At 48.1% G+C, this 20715-nt stretch overlaps 1 protein-coding gene across 1 annotated transcript in view; it reads left to right on the plus strand.

Annotated features, from left to right (window-relative positions):
• Positions 1–3: 3 nt before the first annotated feature.
• TRIM67 (tripartite motif containing 67) overlaps positions 4–20715 on the plus strand; it is a gene marked incomplete at its 5' end in the record, with an annotated part of 43399 nt that continues 22687 nt past the window's right edge. Inside the window, one exon of the mRNA XM_008052938.2 lies at positions 4–125. Within this exon, the coding sequence (XP_008051129.1) occupies positions 4–125 (122 nt within the window). The remainder of the gene's footprint in view (positions 126–20715) is intronic.

The raw sequence follows: 20715 nt of genomic DNA on the forward strand, positions 1-20715 counted from the left end.
AGCCGGAGAGCTACAGCATGTACTGCGCGAGCTGCCGCACGCCCGTGTGCTACCTGTGCCTGGAGGAGGGCCGGCACGGCAAGCACGAGGTGAAGCCGCTGGGCGCCGTGTGGAAGCAGCACAAGGTGAGCGCGGCGCGCGGCGGGCCCGCGGCGAAGACCTCCCGGCGGTCTGAGCTGCGTGCGCAGGACGCGTGGCTTAGGCGTTCCCCCGGACGCTCTGAGTCCACGCGAGGGCCCCTGAAACGCGGCAGCGGGGCTCTGCTCTCCCCAAGTCTGAGTCCCAGGTTCCCTGGGGGCCCCTTGGGGGATAAGGCCTCCAGGCCCCCTCCTTCCCTCGGCCCCCTGTGGCCCACAGCGTGGCCTGGTGTCTGAGACTGCGAGAGAGAAACCATCCAAATCTGGTCGGGTCCCTGAGGGGGCCCTAAGGCCAGGCTGAGGTGGGTTTTTCTCGCTAGCGTTCGCCTAAATTTCCCATTCAAAGGCCTAAGCTGAGCGGCTGGACGCCCTGCCTCCCGGGGCAACCAGCTAGGCCTGGCGGAGTTAGAACCCCTTGTTAGGGGGCCCCTAACTGCATCTGCAAATTCCTGCACCCATCGTTCAGTGTGCTCTTCCCAGAAGCTCACTCCAGAAGAGGCAAGAGGTCTCCAAACAGCTCAGCTAGAAATACGTGTTTGGATTGAGGAGGAGAGACATAAGAAACTAAAGCCATTTGCAAGGTCTTGTATCCTCCAACTGGAAGCAGGCAGAAAGAGGACAGATGAGAGGAAGAGAGAGAATGGGAGGCTGACCATTCCTGTCTAGATCTGTGGTTCACACACACTCTGCACAGCTTCATCTGCTTTATAAGGAGCATATGTCGTTATTCTAAGTTAACATTAAAAAAAAAGTTAACATTTTAAAATGAATAATTAGAAAAACACTAAGGAAGAACGCTTTAGAAATTCACCTTTGAGAGGAAAATTTGCATAGTAGATAAAGAAATGTAGAGTGAAATGCCTCGTTCCAGAGCAGGGGTTCTCAATCAAGGCCAGTTTGCCCTCCTCAGCCAACTCCTCCCAGACATTTGGCAACGTCTAGAGACAGTTTTGGCTGTCACACCGCGGAGGCGCCACTGGCATCTAGTGGGTAGAGACCAGGGAGGCTTGCTAGACATCCTACGGTACACAAGAAAACTCCCCAAAATGATGATTCTGCCCCCGATGTCATCAGTGCCCCTGGTGGTGAGAAATCCTGCCCTACAGGTGCGCAGACCTGGATCCATGTCTCAGGGCTTGCAGCTTCCTGGCTGAACGAGTTCAGGCGCCATTTAGGAAAATAATACCCGACTTAAGATAATTGTGAGGATTACGTGTGACACTGTATGTTGAACCCGTAGTACAGTACCGTAAACATTATTGATAAGTCACATTAAATGTTACTTGTTTTTATAGTCCTCATACTTAAAAACCAGCAGACTTGCAGAAAGCAAGCAGGAGAGAGTTTATTTGGCCTCCCTGACTTGGCTACTTGGAGAAAACACGAGCTGGCAACTTTTGGTATCGTCGATGCTAAGTTCTAAAAAAGAAAAAACCCGCTGAATTAGAATGTCTGTCTTGAATTAGTTATCATTCACGTGACATTTTGTTGCATGTTGCTTCACAATGACTGTAGTTGCCTTATTCATTCACTGTTTAAGTGAACAGACTTCGCTTTACAAATAGAGAAATCTTTTGCAAAGAGGCTGTGATCAATCACCAAGACAAGAAGTGTAGATTCTGAATCTCACGTGCAGATTTCCAGCCTGTTAAATTTTCACAGCCTAGAGGGTCAAGACTAATTCTGGGGTTGCCACTTAAGTGTTCAGAATTCGTGAAGAGTGGAAACCAGAGAGAGCTGGGTAAGAATTCGCAGCCGTTGAGAGAAATTAAGGGTCTGACGTGAAAAAGTGAATTGGCTGATGAGCTATGGTTTCAGGAACCAAGGTTGGGCAGGGAAGCGTCACTGGTCACCCCTGGGTTGGTCCATCTTTAACCAGCAACGCAAAGTTATGAGGAAATACGGGAAGCGCATGTGATATCCTGCTCCATAGGGTGGGCAGTGTAATGGTGGAAATATGACTATGTAGGATCGAGTGTCTCAGTTTTGTGTCTAGTGCCATGGCTTCAGGGAACTCAGATATCCTTCTAAGTCCAGAAAAAAACACTAGGAGATGGTTTTGTGAACACCTGTTTTCAAGAATGAATAGAAGCCTGCTGTCCTTCAGCAGGTACTGTTGTTTTTCTGCAGAAAGGAAAAGTATTGAGTGCTTGTTTTGAGCATCTCGACTAGGGGCCGGGGGTCAAAAGAAAAGCGAAGCGAGGGAGCCCGCTGGAGCACATGGTCTTGCTTTGTGACTGAGCCTCTGGAACGCCGTGTCAGCCGTGAGTGTGGCTACTTTCGGAAGGCAAACTAGAAGCCTCCATTTCAGACTCCCACTTTGGCGATTTAACATACTTGGTTCAAACTTAAAATCTCTGGGTTTTTTTTCATTGTCACCTAAAACTCCTAGAATTCATGACAAAGCCCCAAGGCACTGTCAGAACTAGAAGTGGGACCGCAATGTTTCCGGAACTTTCCTGCCATCAGGGAAGGCTTCATCAGAGCCTTGCTTTAATGCCTCTCTGGCGTGACTCCAGCTTGTCTCCCGATTAATGAATTCTTAAATGGAGACATACATGGGACACTGAAATCTATTTTAAAACAAAGTTATCGCCTTTTAAAGACAGTGTGAAAACTTTAAGGTCTTGGCAAAACACATTTCTAGAGGATCCTCCCAGGAGAGAACTAACCGTTTCAAAGAACATCTGATGTAAAGAAATTCTATGTGTTGTGAAAAATGGGACGGGGAAGGTTTCCAGGAGAGCTTTTGTCTTTTTGCTTATTGATTATGGAGTTCTATTTTTCCTGAAGCCAGGGGAAAGGGTCACTGTGTACCATCGCTCTTCCCTAGTGTGACGTGTCCCAGAATGTCACGGTCGGTAACTTCTGCTTCAGGGAGGACTCTGACCTGACCTGCTGAGTGCACATGGTAGGCCCTGAATTCACATGGGTAGAAGGTGATTCCTGAACTGAGGTTATGGAATGCTGGCTAAGCCCTTCTCCAAGAGTCCTTTGAGAGCCATGGAGAATAGAAGAACAGTCAAAGAAAATCCCACTGGGACCCCAGGAGTATAATTCCCAATGTGTCAGCACCTGACAAGAACAAGGAAGAGGTGTAGTCTGGAAAACTCAAGAAAGACGGGACTTCTGCTCAGTCCCATGTCCTGGGTCTCTACCAGAGGGCAGGTGGCTTCTCTGCTCCGTCTTACCTTATTCTGTGAAAAAGATATTTTAGCCTTTAAAGCCTCAGAGGAAAGACCTCCTCCATTAAGAGATAACACCAAAGGGAGACCATGTCATCATAGCTGCTCTGTGATCATAAATATACTTATTTTACTATTTTTAAATTTTATATATTTTTTTAGAGACTAGGTCTCGCTCTGTTGCCCAGGCTGGCCTCAAACTCCTGGGCTCAAGTGATCCTCCCACCTCAGCCTTCTAAGTAGTTGATACTACCAGTGTGTGCCACCGTGCTCAACTCTATTTATTTTAATATTTGTAGTTCTTTATTACACAAGAAATAAATACTCATTTTTGAAAACTTGAATTACAGACGTAGAAATGTAAAAACTAAACATCCCCAAATTCCAATTTACAGAGAAGACATTTATAACATTCGGGGGCTTTTCTTTCTAGAATTCCATTGAGTACTTATTTCAAAGCTGTCTTTTTCTATGTATAAATATCTTTACTGACAACTAATATACATCATTTTGTGGAAATGTGCCATTTCATCATAAACATTAATTATTTTATTTACTCAACACCTTAATGCTGAACTTTAAACTCTTTTCAGTCTTTCGCTGTTAAAAACATCATTCTAGTTAAATCTATGCCTACACTTAATTATTTACTTAGGTTAAATTTCTAGATATGGAATTACTGTATCAAAGCATACCTGACTTTAAGACATCGAATTAATGCTTACAAATTACAAAAATATTTCCTGAGTCTTTATGGAAAAAAATTTCCTGCCCTCTGGACTAGGGCCTCGGTACTCAAAGTGAGATCTGTGGCCCAACCATCTCAGCATCACCCGGGAACTAGCAGGAAATGCAGAATTTTGAATCTTAAGACAGTCCTGCTGACTCAGGATTGGCATTTTAGCAAGGTCCTGGGTGATCTGGATGTACATTAAAGTTTGAACAGCCCTAATGGAGCTCCAGGGTGCTGGGCCTATGACTGTCATGGCACACCATCTGTGAAGGGGGTATCCCCTCCATAGACTCTAGGTAGTCTGAGAGCTTTCAACTAGAGTCTTATTTAATTACTCGGATACCAACAAGGTCTTTTGGCTACGCAGACTCTGAGTGCTGGTAGATTATGTGGTGTCAAAGACCACCCAGCCCAGGGATGGGCAGGAATCTCTGAGGCAGAGGTATCTGCAAAGCCCTATGAGCCCTCCTGAGTTAGAGTGGAGGGGTCTGAGGAGAAAGGAATTCTGGACAAATACTTTTTGCTGCTTTTCTGGGATTGAAAAGAAACCCCTTCGCTGTGTGTACCTTGGATTTCATTTTAGTTTGTGTCTCAGTTGTTCTATAAAGCAAAAGAGAACACTTTAGCTTCTCTGCAGCCACTTTTGAAGGGCCTATCCAGGTAGTGGTGGAGATTATGAGCATCACAGCTAGGGGACCTACGGGGTAGCAGAAATCCAGACAGACACTGGGAGGGACTTCAGCAAATGTATCCCTCCCTGTCTGGAACACCCTTTTACAAGGCTCTTGACAGCAAATCTGTGAGGAGTTTTCATTTTTCTCTTCTAGGGTCAGCTGCGTTCTGACCGAGATGATAAATTGCAGCCTCTTCCTTTTTCGAATGAGGAAACTTGAGGTGAAGGGGCTTGCTAAACTTGCATAGCACGTTGTGAAATAATTTTGTGAAAAGTGGTCCTTTAGCATTCCTCAGTGTAGATTTTGAATAACTATGAAAACGCAGCAGGATGCTATATGTGCATTTGAACAAAAACAGATGCCTACAGCACCAGCTGAAGAGTCATTAGACGTGGAAGGAATAAAGGGTTAGCTGACAGCTACTCTAAAAAGTGGCGACAGAGATGCTGAAGTGGAAGGATAGCCTGAGCCCAGGAGGTCGAGACTGCTGTGAGCTGTGACCACTGTGATCATGCCACTGCGCTCCAGCCTGGGCCACAGAGGGAGACCCTACCTCAAAAATAAATAAACAAGTAGTTGTTTTTTGGTTTTTTTTGAAGTAGGGCACAACCTCTCATTCCCCTGGGTTGGGGCCACCAAAACAGAAACTCTGGTGGAGGCGGGGCAGGGGAGCCAAAGCGCCCTGTTAAGGACAAATAGGTCGAAGAGTGTAAGGGCTGGGGGGAACCTGAGAGGTCACTAGCCCTACCTCTCTGTTGAACACGTGGCTGCAGAGAAGAGATGTGGTCTGGAGGGAAGAGAGGGTAGGGAAGGAGCCACAGGAAGAGGGCAAGTGAAGTGGGTCAGGGAGTGTGCATGGGGTCTGGATGACAGACCTGTCAGACAGGAATGTCGACACCTGCTAGCAGAAGGAGCTGGGCCTTCGTCCAATGACAACTTTTAAAAATCTGTCCAGACGGTGCATAGTTTTAAAAAATTGGGTCAAGGCTGTGTTAGGACATTTAGACAAATACCACACTTTCCCAATGTTGCCATCCTTACTCATTGTCCAAGGCTGGGCAGTATCTGAAAAACCAGGAAGCCAGTGAGAGATGAATAATCAAAAGTGACAGAACTCTGAAAATGGAAGAGTGAGACTTACCATCACTCAGTAAATTATCTATTGCCATATGGCCGGCTTTACCTATCAGCTGTGCTATGCACCGCATAACTAAAAGCAACCTCTAGCTTTTCCTATAATAACCTGAGAGCTGACCGTGCCTTTTGACTTAGTTGTGTCCTTTTTCTGAGCTTATGCCTCTAGTAAATATTTATTCTTCAATTCATCTAATTACTTACCAGACAATGAATAAGTCCTGAACGGCCTACATCATATCAGGCAGTGTTTGAGACACAGAGGCCACAGGAGGAATTGTATTCTTCCCTCAAAGGGCACAAAACTAGTCCAAGGAAAAAGGAAATAAACAATAAGCAAGTAAGTAAGCTGGATAACTTCTCATAGGGATAAGTACAAAGATGGAAGTAAAAAGAATGTGGTTTTAAAAATACTGAGGGGATTTTGGTGAGAAGGTTGATAAAAGCATCTCTGAGGAGGACATACTCAAGCTATGACTTGAAGACCGAATGAGAAAGAACCAGCCCCACTCGGTTCTGAAGACCCCACATTTCACGGGGGAAGCAAGAACCAAGAGATAGTAGGTGACGCCTCATGTATTTGAAGGACAGAAATGGGCCCGTGTGTTTGGAGTGTCATGAAAAAGATGAATAAGTGGCAGAGGCCAGCAGATTTAGGGCCCGACGGGCCACATGGAAAAGGTTGGATTCTGTGGTAAATGCGATGGGTAACCACCAGAAGACTTTAAGTGATGTTTGTTTGTTTGTTTGTTTGTTTGTTTGTTTGTTTTAAAGAGCACTCTGGCTGTTGATTGGAAAAAGACAGTGAGGGAACTAGAGTGGAGGAAGAAAGACTAGTTAGAAGCTATTACAGTAGTTGTGGGCCTTAAGTATGGGAACTTGGATGCGGAGAGGCAGCAGAAATAGAGAAAAGTGAGTGTGATCATATTCAGCTGGGGTTCTCTGAGCTTCTTGGGCTTTTAGTTTAGTGTCTTTTATTACTTTGGGGAATGTCTTGTTTATCGCTTCAGATAATTCTTCTGCTGTGTTCTCTCCCGTTCTCTCCCTCTCTCTCTCTTCCCCCTCATCCTTCTGGAATCCCAATGGCATGTGTGTTAGATCGCTCAACAAAGTCCTGCACTTCTTGGATGCTCTCTTCCTTCTTATTTAAGCCCTCTTTTGCTTCTTTGTGTTAGAGTTTGGATAAGTTCTCGTGGCCTCTCCTCAAGCGCCCCGATTCTTGCCCAGGCTGTGTCAAGTCTACTGATTAACCCCTTTCCATCTTCCCTCTGCATCTTCTCAGTTGTTTTTTATTTCCCCAGCAGTTGGGCACCTCTGGTGGTGTGGGCCCATGACTGTTTTCTCCATCTTACCCAGGAAAAAAGGGTTAGGGTTTTTTCTTTTCCTTTCCCTCAGCTACAAGGGGTCTTCGCTATGCCCTGGGCGGGGAGGGGGGAGGGCGTTTCTTTTTTAAATTTTTTGTTACTTTTTGAGTCTGGGTCTCACTCTGCCACCCAGGCTGGAGTGCAGCACCACAACCGTGGCCCACCACAGACTCGGCCTCCTGGGCTCAGACAATTCTTCCTGCCTCGGCCTTCCAAGTCACTGGGACTACAGGAATACGCCACCATGCCTGGCTAACTTTTTTATTTTTTGTAGAGACAAAATCTCCCCCTGTGTTCCCCAGGCTGGTCTTTAACGAAGTCCTGGGCTCAAGCAAACCTCCTGCCTCATCCTCTCAAAGTGCTGGGATTGTGGATGTGAACCACCATGCCTGGCTTTTTTCTTTCTTATGAAGTTATGCTCTCTTTAATGTTGTAGACTGTTGCCAGCTGCTTTCAGCCCCTTTTGAAAATAAATAGATGAACAAGTAAGCAAACAAGTCATCTGTGCTTGAATAAAACAAAGAGAGTGTAACTCTACTTCTGAGTGGTGCTCCAGTCACTGTTTCAGAAACTGGATGCTTGGAAATGCTTGAACCAAGGATCAGGGATCTGCTGGGTCACTGGGCCTTGGTACCGCTCCCTGCCCGTTCCACGTGATAAACAGACTCCAAAACAACAACTATGCCTGGTGTAGGCAGCGCAGTTCTTTAATGCGTTTCACGTGTTTCGTGTGGCCATTACTCTCCACCACCGGCTTGTTTGGCGGGTGTGATTTTTATCTCTCAAATTGGTTTCCTTCACTGAAGCATCTGCAGCTGCCCCTGATGAATGCTGGCCCTTCACACAGCCCTGCCTGCCTGGCAGGTTTTGACACCAGCGGGCTGTTAGGAACATGAAGATACCTGGGGGATGTCCGGGCATACCAAAAGCAAGTGGATCCCGCTGGGGAGTTGGGAACTGCAAGGGGTCTGAGGTTTTTGTCTACTTGCAAGCTAACAAATTAGCTGGCCATAGTTCCATGGGTACAGCCAAAAGACACGAGACCCCTGAGTCAGAGATGAAGGACAGTATATTACTCACAACAGTGGAAGTAGCCAGTTCCCATACGGTGCTGTGAAGAGGGCTCCATGAGACCTGCACACACAGTAAGTAGCATAACAGGAGAGGAACCTGGAGCTTAGCGAACCCAAATCTTTTCATTTGCTTTCTAGAGACGGGGTCTCACTCTGTCGCCGAGGTTGGAGTGCAGAGGTGCGATCATAGTTCATTGGAGCCTTGAACTCCCGGGCTCAAGCAATCCTCCTGCCTCGGCCTTCTGAGTAGCTAGGATTACAGATACATGCTACCACACACAGCTAAGTTTTAAAAAAAAAAATTGGTAGGCACAGGGGTCTCACTGTGTTGCTCAGGCTGGTCTCAAACTCCTAGCCTCACATGATCTTCCTTTCTCAGCCTCCCAAAGCACAGAATTACAGACACTGTGCCCAACCCCAAGTCTTTTATAAAAGGCATTAAGCATGGAGCCCGTGGCTGCCAAGGAGACATCACCTCTCTCTTCCAAGGCTGTCTTCTATACAAACATCCTTGGAATCATAGTCCAATACAAAGAGCAATCAGGACCTCACTGGCAGGACATGCAGAAACACCAGAAACCCATGGAAAAGTATCCTCCACCAGGAAGGTTAAATCAGAATTCAGATAGTTCCTTGAGTGATGACTGCCATTTGGCCTCATGTGAATTATAGATAACCTCCTGGGGTTCCTCTGACTCTCAACACATCTTGTTCCAGTTGGGGTACCACAGGTCTCAAGGGCACCTGGGCAAAGAAGGCAGGATTTGTGCTGTTGTCTGTCAGGTTTCTTGCTCCTTTGGGGTTTGTTGGGTGTCATGGGAAGGTGGAATGTCCATGGTGGGATCCAAGTAAGGCTTTTCAGTTAAAGCTGTTCAATTAAGGGAGCTTTCATTCCTGAGTCCATCTGTGTCCTCTCTAGCAAGTGAAAAAGCACCATCTCATTGTTTTTTGTGTTATTCAATCAAATTAATCCGTTAGATAAGCATATTTTGAGTACCTACTGTAAACTATGGACTGTGCTAGAGGCTGTGGGTATAGTACAAGTCAAGCAGGCCACAGGAGAGTAGCCTGCTGGAGTGCTGGAGAGTAATGTTACAACCAGCCGAATGTATGCGTGAATAGACTGGGGAACCGAGAGGAGAAGGCAGTTAATTTTGCCTGAAGTTTGGAAGAGGAAGGGGAAACCAGCAGTGAGGGGGGAGCTTGAAGAGAAAAAGTGTTTGAGCTGAGTTCCTGGGTGGTGCGGAGCTTCATTAGGAAAAAAGAAAAAACTTAAATGTACATCATCGCATGAGGTGTAAAGAAAGATGTTTAAAATCTAGGTTCTGCTTTCAGACACCTTATTATCTGCTGGTAGAGGGCCAGGGATTAACCTATATTGACACGAAGCCGAGGGATATTGACAAATATGACACCATGTCTAATAAAAATTAGGGAATTGGAATTACCCATCCTTTTAGCACCTGAAACTTACAGAAAGCATACTGCATCTGGAGACAATAGGCATAGAATGACGGGATAAATGGATTCTGGAAGCCACATGTAAGGGGACAGCTAGCTTGAGTGGCAAAGAAGGATTAAACTTTAGCCTTATTTAAATTTCAATGAAGAACAGGGATAGCAAGCCTGTAATCCTTTTGAAGGTTCTTGTAAATTTTCCTCATGTTACCCTGTTTGCCAATAAAACCTGGCAACTGGCAACCTTTTTAACATTTCAATTTACTTCACTAAGTTAGGGGTTAAGGATGGGAAGAGAGGGGTAGAGAAATAAAAAAAATAAGAAGAAAAGTGAGGAAATTTGATAAGAAAAGAGATTCCCAGGAGGAAGGGGCAGTGAAAGGGAATTAAAAAGAAGACTGATTAAGAAGATGGTTTGGGATTGGTCATTAGTTCTCGTCATTTAGATGGACAGGAGGGCTCATCCTCCCACTAATGCACGAGAAATCAAGATCAACACCAGAGCACAAATAATTGGTGCTTAAGTGTATGGAACCAGCTCTGCATGTAAATGAGCACAGAGTAAAAGAGATGGGAGTTGAGTTGGGTTTCAAAGGATTGGAAGGATTTGGATAGATGAAAAGAAAGGGGATGTCTAAACAAAAAAGACAGAGATTCTCTCTCTCTCTCTCTCTCTCACTCTCTCTCTCTCTCTCTCCCCCCCTCCCTCCCCCACTTCCGCTTCCTCTCTCCCTCCTCTAGTAATTTCATCACAAAGAGCAACTTTAAGACAAATTCTTATCAGACACAATTGTCACAGAAACAATTCTGTCATGGCTACCAGAGACTGGAGTTGGCTTGATCCTGAGGAAGAAGCAGTTTTGATTCTGGGTATGAGAGCCCCGCCTGTCTTTGTTAACAGATGATCTTTGTCCATTGGCAAAGTCAGGATTCTGGTCTACCCATCCCAGACTTGTTCTTGGTGCTATTAGAATTACTCTCTGGTCTCTCTTTGTGCAAATGTGACTCAGGGTGCCCAATTCTACTTTTCTGCCAGTTGGATATTCTGGGTCCTGTGGGCACTTATTCTAATACTCTGGACACCTTTAAAAATAAAATCCCAGCTTAATTAGACTTTTCTTATTTACACTTAACAGTCTTGTCTTGTAACTATCAGAGACTTATAAGATCTTCCTTTTTTTAACCAGTTTTGTACATCACATACATAAATAGCAATGTACTTTGAACATTGAGAGCAAGGACTGTGTCTGACACCAGTAGGCCACGAGAAACATTTATTTACTGAATGAATACTAAATCAACACTAAATGTATTCCAATATTAATATCACCAAGTATTCTATCAGTGCAGTCCCTACTAACTACTTGTTGAATCATGGAACAGAGTGATTCATAAAAGGTGGGTCTTTTTTGGGGATGTGGAAAAGGAGGGGAGGAGGAATTATGCATTTTCTTGAGCCCATCTTGAAAAGATCCATCCATGCTCTTTAGCACGGCTCTGCCCTCTGTCCTTATACATAGCAGTGGTATCAGAAACCATCAGCTGAGCTCGTGATATGATAGAAGCTAGCTGGAAATGTGGGCGAGTCTTTTCCTAGATGTTAGCACTGCTTCTGCCCCATCTTGTCCAGAGAATACACTGAATATACATTTATTAGAACTGACATTACTGAAATCATTAGTGCTGCAAGGCAGTAGAATCAAGGGAATAAGAAAGCTAGTTGCAGACCCAACAATCTTAAAACCCTACCACTCACCATGGAATGACCACACATTAAATGAGATGATTGCATTTTAAGGACTTAACACAGTGCACAGCATATATGAAGTGCTCAATAAAGGAAAGCCACTATTTTTTTTTAAGTTGGAGTCTTACTCTGTCACCCAGGCTGGAATGCAGTGGCACACTCATGGCCACCCCAACGTTAACCTGCTGGGCTCCAGCAATCCTTCCACCTCAGCCTTCCAAATAGCCGGAACTATAGGCACATGCTACCACACCCGGCTAATTTTTTATTTATTGTAGAGACGAGGTCTCCCCAAGTTGCCTGGGCTGGTCTCAAACCCGCAGACTCAGGCAATCCACTCCCCTTGGCCTCCCAAAGTGCAGGGATTATAGACTGAGCCACCGGGCCTGTCCGGGAAAGCCACTGTTATCATTATTATCATGATTATGGCAAGGGTCAAGACTGAGAACTCTGCGAAAGGAGGGAATTGTGTCAGGTCCAGTGCTGGGCATAAGAGAACCACCTGAGTCATGGTGCCCTTTTGTGGTAGGGCTGAAAGCAGCATTTAGCTTTACTGTGCTAACTGGCCCTTTGGAAGGGCCATTTCACCGTGTCACATTGAATGAGTATCTAGAAAGATCTGTTTCGGGATTACCTGGGCCAGCTTTCTGTCTATCATCGGCTGAAATAATAGAAGGATGATTTGAATTGAAATCAAAAGATCCAGGCTCAGTTTGGAGCTCTATGTCTTTGGGTATGTTTCTTTTTTTATTATTTTTTATTTTAAAGATGTGGGGTACAGTTCAGCATTCGGTACACAAGTGGTCATCATACAGGTGAAGTTTGGACCTCCCTTTGGTCCCCACTTTGCTTGGCTTGGGAGCAGGTATCCTTATTGATGTCATGTGCTCCCCGCCCCCTGCCCCTGGCAGTGTCCCTTGACTGCCTGCCTCTCTCTTTCTTATTGTATCATGATAATTGTTCAGGGTCCGCTTATGAGTGAGAACATGTGGTATTCAGTTCTTTGTCTCTGTGATACGTTTCTCAACCTCTCTCAGCCTGTTTCCTCACACACAAAAGGCCGGTGTGAGGATGAAGTCGGACAAAGTTAGTAAAGGTGCCTGTTATACTTTTGAGACACTCAGTTCGTTGTTGAAGTTACAGGGAACTTGGTTTGCCTCCCCTCTTTCCTAGAGAGCCCCAAACCCACATTCCTGATGTAGAGAAAGAATGTATGTGATATGATTCCTTTTGTGAATCTATCAGTAAGAATATGTATTAGAAGAGAAGACCATATATAATGTATTAGTTTGCTAGCGCTGCTATAACAAATTATCTCAAATTGGGTGACTTAAAACAACAGAAGTTTATTCTCCCACAGTTCTGGAGGCTAGAAGTCCATGCCCCTCTAAAGGTACTCGGGAAGTACCTGTGCCAGGCCTCTCTCCTAGCTTCCATTGGGTCCTTGGCGTGTGCAGCTTAGCTCTGATCTTCACATGGCGATCTCCCTGTGCACTTGTATGTCTGTGTTCAGATTCCTCCTTTTCATAAGGACACTGTCATGATGGATTGGAGCCCACCCGACTCATCTTAACTATATCTGCAACAACTCTTATTTCTAAATGAGATCATACTCTGAGGTATTGGGAGTTAAGATTTCAACGTGTGAATTGTTGTGGGACACAGTTCAACCGATAACATACAATAGCATTCACAGCTGGTTAATGTTACAGTGGTAATTAATTTGAGTGGAGAAATGAAATAAGAACAGAGCTTGTAATGGAAAGAAAAGTAAGTTATTAACCCAGGCAAGTCAGGTCAATTGTTTCTTTATAACATGTGGAAACATTCAGCCAGATTGCTGTCCTCTGTAGCCAGCAGAAAATTGTGGAATGTTAGATTCCTGGTGTGGGTTGGGCAGAATGGAGGTTTGCGGTAGGGGAAGGACTCTGGGGTGCTGGGTAGGGGGTGTTATCCAATTAGGCCCCTGCAGACCGAACAGAGAGTAGAAGGGAAGGAGGAGAGATGGAAGATTTCAAAGGACGTCTTTTCATCCATCTGACTTTCTCCTGAGCCCTTGTGACAGTCACCAGAAGTAGTTATATTGAAAATCCAGAGTTACAGTGAGAAGCATTATCGTCGTATCAGAGCATTGCCCTGAGCTTAAATGTCCTGAAGCAGAGGATTTGGGGGGAGAGAGCTTTTCTTTCCACTGAACAGCCTATCATAGAGATCATTCTGTGTCAACAGATATAGAAACACATTGGCATTTTAATGGATGCTGAGTCTCCAGTGATGTAGGTAGAGCATCGTTCTTTTAATCACTGTGAGTCTAGGATGTCTCAGATGGGGAGCGTTTCTTCAGCCTGGGAATAGAGCGGCAGGTGACCTGCAGTGGGCATTCAGTGTAAGCAAGAAGGAAACGTTTGTTGTTGGCAGCTTCCAAGTAGAGGCAGGGAGCGTTTGGCTGGTGGCTCTGATATCTCAATGTGGACAGCTTAAAAATCACCGTTGACAGACTGGGTTACTCCTCCCTGTCGTCCTGGGGCAGAGCTCATGAGGAACTCCTAAGCCGTCTGCATTTGGGAGTCAGAGTCTGAGTCCACACCATGGTAGGAAAAAAGAGGCCACTCACCGTCACCGTCTCCCGAGGAATGGAATGTACCAAGGTTCAGCATGAACCGCCAATTACTGACATCGCCGTGTTTGTGTTTGTTAGGCCTCCTGGCCACTAAATCAGCTCAAGACTGTTGTTGCAAGCACAGGAAACCAACTCAGGCTAACTTGAATCAGAGGGAATTTATCAAAAAGAGAATATTCTTTTTCCGAAGCACTCGCAGAACCAATGGGATCTTGGAGAGTCAGGCTAGAGACGGCAGCTGCAGGGAACACACAGACAGCATGAGGGTGAGCCAGGGACTGTTCTCAGTGTCACACGCACACTCACTCCCCTAAACCTCACAGCAACTCTGTTAGGTGCCTACGGCCATTGCCCTCCGAACAATGAGGGCAGGAGAGTGAGGGACTAGCCCACCATCAGGGTCAGTGAGCTGGGTTCAAACCCAGACATCCTGTACCAAGAGCTTCCCTGGCTGCTAAGAAGTGGACTCTACAGGAATTGTCGAATAACCCTTTGCTCAGTTTTGAATTGCAAGGAGATAGCAACCTAGTGGCCTAGATTAGGTGCTAACAAATCCACCCAAAAGCAATGGTCTTCAAAAGAAAGAGTCTGAGGTGAGGGGATTGCCTGAGCCCACGGGTTTGGGACCCACCTGGGCAACTTGGCGAGACCTCATCTCTACAATAAATCAAAAATTAGCCGGGTGTGGTAGCGCACACCTGTAGTTCCAGCTACTTGGAAGGCTGAGGTGGAAGGATCGCCGGAGCCCAGCAGGGTGAGGCTGCGGTGGCCAGGAGCGGCCGCTGCACTCCAGTCTGGGCGACAGAGTGAGACTCCGACTCAAAAAAAAAGAAAGAGTCATCTTTCCAGCGAGGAGTTCACAAACCAGAAAGAAAGACATAGCCTTCCGTGAAAAACAAAGGTGCGCTCCACCAAAGAGGGGGTGTGCAGGGACAGGGCGAGTTCCCACCCACATTCTCACTTCAGTCCACTGTGCACAAGAGGGAGGCTTGTCCTGATTGGTTGATGTTAAAACTGACCGTCAGTCTTCCAAGTAGCTGGAACCACAGGCCCATGCCACCAAAAAAACCCACACAAAACTGACCGCAGGTCACAGTTCACTGGTCAGGTGCAGGTGACAGAAGGAGGTCTTTCAGCCGCAGCTGATGGTGGCAATCACAGTGTCACAATGCGGCATTGTAAACAGGAACAGGCAGCTGTGAAAGCCCCAGAGTTTAGCTTGCACAGGGAATGTGTGCAGCCACCAGTCAGCAAGTGGCTTTCAGCTCCACTCAGAATTCAGACCCGGTTAGCCACTCAGGCTCCATCTGGAAGTGCTGCTCTTCTGGGGTTCACAAGGGTGTGTGCCCCCCCTTGTCCGGGTAAAGGCAACAGTGTTGGGGCCCTGACTCCAGTCCCACCAGACTATACCCAGTGGGGCAAATGCTGTTTCTCAAAGCAAAATTGGGATACTGTTTTGAAGGATAACTAGACGGTCCACAGGAGGAAGACAGTAGACCCTGCAGTTACCAGGGGAAGCCCTCTCTGGGGTGGCATGATAACCCAGAACCGCCACAACCCAGGGCTCTCTGTGCATGCTGTCACTTAAACCTTGAGACAGCCCTCTGGAGTGTGTATCATCACCCCATTTCACAAGTGAGGACACGAAGTTTCACAGAGAGGGCTTGAATTTAGGGCCTGACCCTGAAGCCCCGCTCTAAGGGTCATCGGTGAACACCCAGGAGGACTTCCGAACTGGGGGCCGATCAGGGGAGGGTCAGCTGTCTCAAACTGCAGCGAAGTTCTGGAGACTGGAAGTCTGAAGTCAAGGTGTCAGCAGGGCAGCGTCCCCTCGGAAGGCTCTGGGAAGGGTCTGCTGCAGGCCTCTAGCCTCGCTTCACATAACTCCTCGGCAGCGTGGCTCCAGTGTTCATAACTCTGCCCTCAGGGCCTGATCTAGTATGCACCTGAGCTTTGCCTGGGCTTCCGGGTAACAGAGCACCTTGGTCAGCGCCCAGTGTTTGCCAAGTCCGAGTGGCAGGCTCAGGGAAAAGGTCTGTCTTCGGGAGATTCTGAGTCAGGTCAGCCACTGCATCCATTCCTGGCCAGCTTCCAAAGCTCCCAGACCCCCCTTCCATGCCACCCTTCGACGTAGGAGAGGTCTGGGGAAAGAAAATGAAGGAAAGCCAGAAGGGAGACTGACTCTGTTTCTCCTCGTCTGAAATGGGGGGAGCCTCAGGCAGCCCAAACGCGAGGCCCTCAGGCGCTCCCACCAGGGTGGGAACCCCAAGAAGAGGCTGTGTTCCTGCCGCCAGTGCAGGACCAGGGGTGAGCCGGGGTGGGCAGGCAGCGAGGGGTTAGCCGTGGGAGCCCCTGAAAGGAGCACCAGATGTGTCTCGGGCTGCAGCTCTGGGACCCCTGCCCAAGGGAGCTGAGACTCATCTCGTGCTTCTGCGGCTCCCCAGAGCACGCGGCACTCGGTGAGTTCCAAAGACGCTGTCCCGGGGCCCCGGGATGGAACACCTCTCACTCCAGAAGCCCCAGTCCCGCGAGGGGCACGGGCAAGAATGTAATAAGTAGAACCTCAGAGAGCTGGTGATGAGGGCTACGGTTGGTGGGAGGACAGAGGTGCAGGAATTACACAAGCTCATGGAATCCGGGCAGAAGACTTCATGCAAAGGGAGAAGCCAGATGTGGGCGAGCTGAGCTGGGGCTCTAGGTAGGAGCGATAAACGGCCATGACAGCCAAGACAAAGGCTCATAACCGCGGGGAGGGTCGGGGGTGAATCTCCTGGAGGGTAAGTGCTTGGGTTGCAGGTTGCCCCAGAAAGGGAGGAAGGGCTGGCAGCAGACACTCTTCAAGTGAAAGTCAGTTGAGTCAGGTCTTGGCAGCCAGTTTCTGCAAGGGCTCCGCCTTGGTTCTGCAGGAATCACAGGAGTGGAGACCTGAAGCCCCAAGGGCCAGAAGGAGAGACGAGTTTATTCTGGCAGAGATAGGATTTCTTCCTGAAGGAGGAGGACGTTTTCAGGGAGAACAGAACAGATGAGGGCCTGCCCTGGGGTTAGGGTTGAAGTAGGGTGTCTGTGAACCTCCTGGCTAAGGCATTCTGTGTTCATTTGCTGGGGCTGTAGAACAAAGCCCCACAGACCGGGTGGCTCAGAACCATAGAAAAGGATTGCAGTGCGGTTCTGGAGACCGGAAGTCAGAAGTCAAGGTGTCCACAGGCCGGCACCCCCTCTGAAGGCCCTGGAAAGGGTTGCTGCAGGCCTCCAGCCTCGCTTCGTATGGTTCCTTGGTGGCGTAACTCCAGTTGTTTGCATGGTGTCTTCCCTGTGTCCACATTTTCCCTTTTTATAAGGACGCCAGTCGTATTGGATGAGGGCTCACCCTAACGACCTCATTCTAACTGAACTACCTCTTAAAATGCAGTCACATTCCAAGGAGCCGGAAGTTAAGATTTCACATCTGAATTCTAGGGGACCCAGTTCTACCCATAGCCTCCCCCTTGAGGCTGGCCCAGGGTGCCGCTCGAGTTGAGAAGCGCCCCCCCCGCTGTGTGAAAGGCCAAACAGCGTTTCCCAGCTCCACACTCCGGAGTCCTTCCATGGAGGCTTGGGTGCTGGGAAGGTGTTGCCCAGGCCGTCTGGGCGGCGTCTGCCGTCCTGCCAGAAGCTTGCCTTGCATTGTGCTTCCGTGATACCCGTGACTGCCTAAGCAGCAAGGCGGATCAAGATGCACGTCTCACAGAAACGTGGATCTTGAACAGAAGATACATCTAAACCTAGGGACGGAAAACTGAGGGGCTGCCCAGGCCAAGTGTGACCGCTGTGTCAACCGTCACTGCTGTGTCAGTTGTTGGATCCCAGTTGCTGGGTTCTCTTCTCTTACCCAGCACGACAGTGTTTAAGATGATATAGAGAGATGACTTGTTTCCATCAGCCTCTGCATCCCCAGTTGGGGAGCAGGCTTTCAGGATGGGAGGATCAAGAGGCCACTTGCCCGTGGAAGGCGGGTGTGTCTGAATGGTACCCAGGCTTTGCTCGGGAGCTGCTTAGAAATTAGTTTCTCTGCTTATCTGGGAGCCTCTGCCTTTCCATTTTTTAAAAAAACGAGTCCTTTACCTTTCTTGTCTATTAATACCATTCTGGCAACCGATTAGGGCATTTTTAACTCTTCTTAAGGACTAGCATTAGCCCCAAATTTAAAAAACCAACACCTCAGTGCTAAACGGCAGGTAGAAGGTGAGAGAGATCCCCTGTTTCACAGCCTCCTCTCCTGTGTCTAACAAGTATGTGGATCGCTGGTGAACCTTCAGCTCCCTGGGGAACATGTGCCCCATCCCACCTGTCTCCTGAGGGGGCTGGGTGCAGGCGCAGGGGCGGGGAAGGCAGATCAGGAGGAAGCCGAGAGGCCAAGTGGCCCAAAAGCGGTGAGACAGGGACAGCGGGCAAGAGACTGTGGCCACTGTCCCCGCCATCCCTCAGTCACATGAGGGCCCGGGTTAAGTGGTGCTCTGTTGCTGTCTGAGGTATTTTTAGTGCCCCTGTCTGCCCCAAGACACTGCCCTCTGTGGGACGGGAGCAGGAAGGAGATGGCGACCAGTGTCCCCTCCTCCCCCTGGGTTTCACCGTGGCAATGTTGCTTTGTCAACATTTGGGAAGTGGCTATGGCAGCTGTCTAGGCAGCTGCATGCTCGACACCTTGAAGGAGTGGCAAGTCGGATCTGATGAACTCACCATTAGCAGACAGACGGCCTGCCTGAGCACATGGCATGCCGGGGACAAGGGTCTGTGGGAGAGTGAAGATGCAGCTGGAAGACGAGGGGCTGTCGCAGCTCATTAGCCCTGCCTCCTAGGGGTTTTAATGAAACATCGGATTTTGTCCTGCCTCCATGTTGGTTGAGTATCCACGGGGCAGTACCATGGAATGCAAAGAGCATGGGCTTTGGAATCAGCAAAACCACTTACCAGCTGTGTTATGTTACCTTGAGCAAATTACTTCACCTCTCTGAGCCTCAGTCAGAGGCCCTCTAATCCAGGTTGTGGCTGGGTTCAGGCAGTCAGAGTCTTGCCCTGTGACCCAAAAATGACACTGTTCTTAGCAAGACCCACTTTTCAGGCCTCAGGGTAGATCTTTGTGGGGGGTGTGTTGGTTCTCCCGGTGGGTTTTGTCTTGAATCCTACCCCATACCCGGTAAGAAGCTCTGGGAGGTGGAAACAGACCCTCGACAGGCAGCGTTTGTAGTGAGTCCCATGTACCAGGCTCTGGGCTCTGAGCTAGGAGTACGAAGCCACATGGGACAGACCCAACTTGACCTCACTGAGTGCACAGACCTCAGAGGCAGCAGACGGAGAGCAGTTCAGCGATCACATGTGAAATGAGGTTCAAAAAAGAATGAATTCAACGGCCAGTTGTGGCGGGCTTGGTGATGGGCTCCCATGACATCCACGTTCTCATCCCCAGAACCCATGACCTTACGTGGCAAAAGGGACTTTGCAGATGTGATGGAGTTGAGGATTGCGAGATGGGAAGATTATCCTGTACTCCTCAGCTGGGTCCAGTGTCATTGCAAGGATGCTTCTAAGAGCGAGTTAGGAGGATCAGAGTTAGTAGCAGGAGGTTAGAACGGAAGCAGGATATCTCCGTCCATCCGGGCTGTAACAAAATACAATGGACTGGGTGGGTTATCCACAACAGGAACTTGGTTCTCACCGTTCTGGAAGCTGGAGTCCAAAATCAAGGTGCCGAAGCTTCAGCGGCTGGGGAGGGCCCGTTTCCTGAATCATACATAGACGTTGCCTCCTTGCCATAGCCTCACGTGGTTGAAAGGGAAAGGGAGGTCTCCGAGGCCTTTTTGATGAGGGAACTAATCCCATTCACGAAGCCTCCCCCCTGGTGATATAATCACCTCCCAAAGGTACCACCTCCTAAGACCTTTACTTTGGGGGTTGGGATTTCAACCTATGAACCTGGAGGGGACACAGCCATTCAGATCATCACCCAAGAGACTGAGTAATGTGAGGACGGAGCCAGAAGCCAAGCAACGCGGGCGACCCCTAGAAGCCAGAAAAGGCAAGGAAGCAGATGCTCCTCACCCCATCGATAACTTCACTTTAGCCTTGTAAGTCTTGTTTTGGACTCTGGTCTCCAGAACGAGAAGAGAATACATTTGTGTTGTTTTAGAGACCCTAAGTTAATGGCGACTTGTTATAGCAGCAACAGGAAACGAATATTTTGTAGGAACCCATGACAGAGTAAGTCTTGGGGATTCAAGGAAAGGTGGAGTCTCTCCCAGGATCCTCTTATTTTGTGCCAGCCCTGGCTGGGGCAGTGAAGGGTGGTGGCGTCTTCAAAGACAACAAGCTGCTCTGTTGACAGAGTTACGGCAGCAGAGATTCTGGGAATTGGAGGCACCTTTGATGCACTGGACAGAACACTGGGCTATTGTGTGGAGAGCCCATTAGAACTTCACTTCCCAGCCGGGCTCGGTGGCTTAGCCTGTAATCCCAGCTCTTTGGGAGGCCGGATGAGTGGATTGCCTGAGCCCGTGGGTTCGAGACCCACCTGGGCAACTTGGCGAGACCTCATCTCTACAATAAATCAAAAATGA

This window comes from Carlito syrichta, unplaced genomic scaffold, assembly GCF_000164805.1.
Source record: "Carlito syrichta isolate Samal-C Ts95f unplaced genomic scaffold, Tarsius_syrichta-2.0.1 Scaffold287693, whole genome shotgun sequence".
Lineage (NCBI taxonomy): Eukaryota > Metazoa > Chordata > Mammalia > Primates > Tarsiidae > Carlito > Carlito syrichta.